The following is a 3,896-nucleotide window of genomic DNA, read 5'->3' as shown; positions in this document are numbered from 1 at the left end:
TTAAGAAAATTATAAAATTTAAAATCTAAAATACAATTAAAGTGAATAATTATATTTTCAAAAATAGAAATGACAAGATATGTGGACGGACGAAAATAAAAATTATGGACAAATTATGTGGGATGAAAAGAGTATATTTTTACAAAAATATTTTTCAATTAAAAAAGCAACGGCGTCTTCTCCGGGCCATTTTCTCGGGAATGTTGAGTTTAATGTGTTTATCACTAATTCTAAAATCATCTTTATTAAATTGGTAGTAATGGTATCAATTGTGCAGCTTCATTCAAATTTGATGGAAACATGGAGCTCTGTCTGCTTGCTTTTAAGTTCATTTCAATTCCAAAAAAAAAAAAATTCATTTCAATTCTAAGACGTTTGTTTGTGTTTTTTTTTTTTTTTTTTTTTTATAATAATAAGAAAACTCATTCACAATAGCTATCCGAAAAGTATGTACGAAGATAAATTTTCGATTGAATATAATAATCTGCAAACTAGAGTCGATAAAACAAATTATACTAAGCAAAATTATGTATAACTGACAAAATTTGAAAGCATTTGAAGTTTTACACGAACTAGGTATAACAAACAAAACTTGTAAGCACCAGAGTTTGAACTAGAGTTTGAACTAGGAACAAAATAAAGGCTCCAAAAGTTCTTGAGTTGGGATTCCTTCACTCAATTTTTCTTCTCTTTTTTTCTTTTTTCAGTAAAAATGATCAGAGAGATGAAAGATTAAACTTAAAAAAATGTGTGTTTAATTGTGAATTTTTTTTATTTTATTATTTTATTTTTTTAAAAAAAATATCAAATCAAACTTTTATTTTTTATTTATTATATTATATTAAAATCAAAATATCCCGTCAAAATTATTATTTCAATTAAAAAAATTTTTATTCAAAACCAAAACCAAAACCAGTAAACACAACCGAAGTATCCAATTGAGACAAGCAATTCTTAGACAGATTGCTCAATACATATAATATATATAGGCATCACTTTGTCTTTCTAACATTTTCAATTACAAGAAAATTTAAAAAAAAAAAAAAGAAGAAGCCAACTACATGCAAACATTTCTGAACAGGATAAATTTTAAAAATATGTATATATAAAAAAAACAAAAAGAAAAAAAAAAATGAATTAATCAGCTTTCTTATCGTCAAGGTGGTTGTTATCTGGCGTTGGGTGAGGCTTGTCCTGAGCCATCTTGGCATGGGTCTCGTCGTCTATTTCCTTGAAATACGACTCGAAGGCTCGAGGCAAAAACCGCGGTATCAAAAAACACGTCAAATTTAGCCCGAAATATCCCAAGTTCGCCGCTGCCAATCCCCGCCCGAACCAATACCACACTACATCCTATTAGTTGAACATTATCAATATATATTATATTATGCCCAGAAACTACAATCATATACAATCCAATACAAGAAAAAACATATTTTTTTTTTTACAAAATATTCCATCAAATTCAAACAAGATATTCGCAGTGACAAATTTGGAGAATGACAATTAATAAATTAATTTACCTGAATTGGGGGATTGAAAGGCAGGGTCTTATCGATCCAGACATCCTTAACCCAATCAACAAGCACAAATACGCGGCGAATCGTGTACAGCAGCGGCACGAGGGCCCGGACCGGCGCCGAGAACAGCACCAGACCGCTTATAATATTCTCCGTTAATATCTGAAACGACAGCAGAAACAGGTGCGGAGTCGCGGACCGGACCGCCTGCTCGTCGGCACGTGCGAACCCGCCCAGCACGTACGCCAGCGGCAGGAACAGGCCCACGGTGGTCCCCACAAAAACGTAGACCCGGAACACCAGGGACCCCTCGAACATCCGGGGCTCCAGCGGCGAGGGGCGGCGGCGCGTGGGGAACACGAACCGCGAAAGCGCGAGGATGTAGGCGGAGGCGACGGCCGGAAAGAGGAGGTCGACGAGGGGGACGAGGCCGCTGGCGGAGAACACCATTATGAAGGCGACGAGCTGGAGCTCGATGAGCCGGAGCGACCCCATTATGCCGCCGAGCGACGCCTGCTGCTGGCGGCGCGTGGGCTTCGCAGCGAGCGCCGACGCCGGCGGCTGGTCGGGGGAGAGGGCTACGCCGGACATTTTGTTGTGGGTTGTGTTTGTTTTGGTTTTTTTTTTTTTTTTCGTTTTTTTGGAGAACTTGGGAAGGGAGTGGAGAGGGGAGGGGAGTCGGTCGTTGAAAGGGAAGTTTGTTACTGTTATCGTTGTCTGAGGACGTAACACGTGGCGGGAAAATAGGGAGGTCATTTTGTGCGGCGAGGACACGTGGTTGTCTTGGGTGTTTGACGCGTGGCGTTTATGGGATGGACTGGGCTTTTGAGTGGGCCTGGTTTCGGGCCTTGTGTAGTATTTATGGGCCTAAGGTGGATTTGTGATTCGTGGAATTATTTGGGTTCACTTGTAGGCACAAACAATTCTCCTACAAAATATATATATATATATAATTATCGAAATTATAAAAACACACAAATATTAATATAAATTATATTACTTCCCCCGTCCTAAAATTACTTTTGCACGTAATTTAAAAAATATTAATATTATATTAATATATAATTTGAATAAAATAAAACTCTATTAAGATTGTGTGATATAAATGTTAAATTGTAAGGATATTTATAATGTTAGATATATAGCAGAGTTACTGAAAAAAAACTAAATGAATACTTTGTTACGAGACAGACTAAACAGGAAAAATGGATAATTTGTATGATACGGAAGGAGTATAATTTTTTGTATCTCACAAAAATACCAAAAACTATGGTGTATTTCTTTTGATGAGTTTAGAAAATAAATTGGTTTAAATTTGGTATGAAAATAATATTTTATGGATGTTTTGTGAGAGATAAAAATTGTATTGTATTTTGCTAAATAAAGGTGTGTTTGTTTGGGGGGATTGAATTTTAAATGTACTATTTATTTCATTTTTTCCTCCAAAAAATATCAAATCAAATACCTATTTTTTTTATTTTTTATATTATACTAAAAAATAATTTTACATTCAAAATATCACATAAATACCTATTTATATCACATCTTACAACTATTCAAATTTAAAATTTTTACTATTCAAATCCCAACTCAAAATTCAAACCCCAAACAAACACACTCTTAATAGATTGTGTTTGTCTATGAGATTTCGATTTTAAGTTTGATTTTGAATAGTCATTTGTTGATGTTATATAAATATGTATTTAATGTAATATTTTTAATATATAAAAATATTATTTTAAAATATTAAAATAATATTTTAAGTAAAACTCATAAATAAAACCCCAATACAAAACCAAACTAAAACAAATTAGTAAGTTAGACATTATGCAGTTCCTTTCTTTTTAATTCAAAATCTCAAATTTTTTTTAATCATTTTTAAAAAAATATTATAAATAAAAGATAAGGATAAAAAAAGAAAATTACTAAAACAATATTACATTTAAAAATCATATGACGTAACTATTAACAAAAATATTGAAACAAATAAAATATTCATCATATATATGAAATTTATAAACATAAAAATAAAATAAAGTATTATTTTATATATAAAAAAACTACTACGTAAGTTACATAGTGAAAAAATAAAATGCTCATTCTGTTATCAATTGTGTACTTATTTCACTATGCACAAATTTTAAGAAAAATATGTAAGAATAAAAAATTTTATTTTTATTTTGTAAAGAAAAGTGGTAATCCCTCCATCCCAAAATTATAGTATGGGTTGTGTTCGGTACGAGATTTAAGGAATATTGATATTATATTGGTAGTGAATAAAAAGTATAGGTAAAAGACTTTTTTGCCCTTGTGAGTATATTAGTGTAAAAAATAGTGGCAATTGTGTAATAATAATGAAAAATTAATTGTAGTTTT

At 32.0% G+C, this 3,896-nt stretch overlaps 1 protein-coding gene across 1 annotated transcript; it reads right to left on the bottom strand.

Moving 5' to 3' along the window:
* Positions 1-946: 946 nt before the first annotated feature.
* On the bottom strand, positions 947-2,168 carry LOC127241378 (uncharacterized). Its single transcript, XM_051260399.1, has 2 exons — positions 1,524-2,168; positions 947-1,353 (listed from the first exon to the last, which is right to left on the bottom strand). Exons 1-2 carry the CDS (start codon positions 2,109-2,111, stop codon positions 1,138-1,140), a joined length of 804 nt encoding a protein of 267 aa, XP_051116356.1. The 5' UTR covers positions 2,112-2,168; the 3' UTR covers positions 947-1,137.
* Between the last annotated feature and the right edge of the window lie 1,728 nt (positions 2,169-3,896).

The sequence above is a fragment of the Andrographis paniculata genome, unplaced genomic scaffold, assembly GCF_009805555.1.
Source record: "Andrographis paniculata isolate CXL003 unplaced genomic scaffold, ASM980555v1 Contig82END, whole genome shotgun sequence".
Lineage (NCBI taxonomy): Eukaryota > Viridiplantae > Streptophyta > Magnoliopsida > Lamiales > Acanthaceae > Andrographis > Andrographis paniculata.
Note: the sequence above shows the minus strand (reverse complement) of the source record. Positions and strands in the feature narration are given on the sequence as shown.

What these genes read in the sequence shown, in the direction of transcription:
- LOC127241378 (XM_051260399.1), bottom strand. Translation starts at nt 2,111, where the DNA reads ATGTCCGGCGTAGCCCTCTCCCCCGACCAGCCGCCGGCGTCGGCGCTC. An exon ending in CTTTCAATCCCCCAATTCAG is followed by an intron (nt 1,354 to 1,523) that starts GTAAATTAATTT and finishes TTCAACTAATAG; the next exon opens with GATGTAGTGTGGTATTGGTT.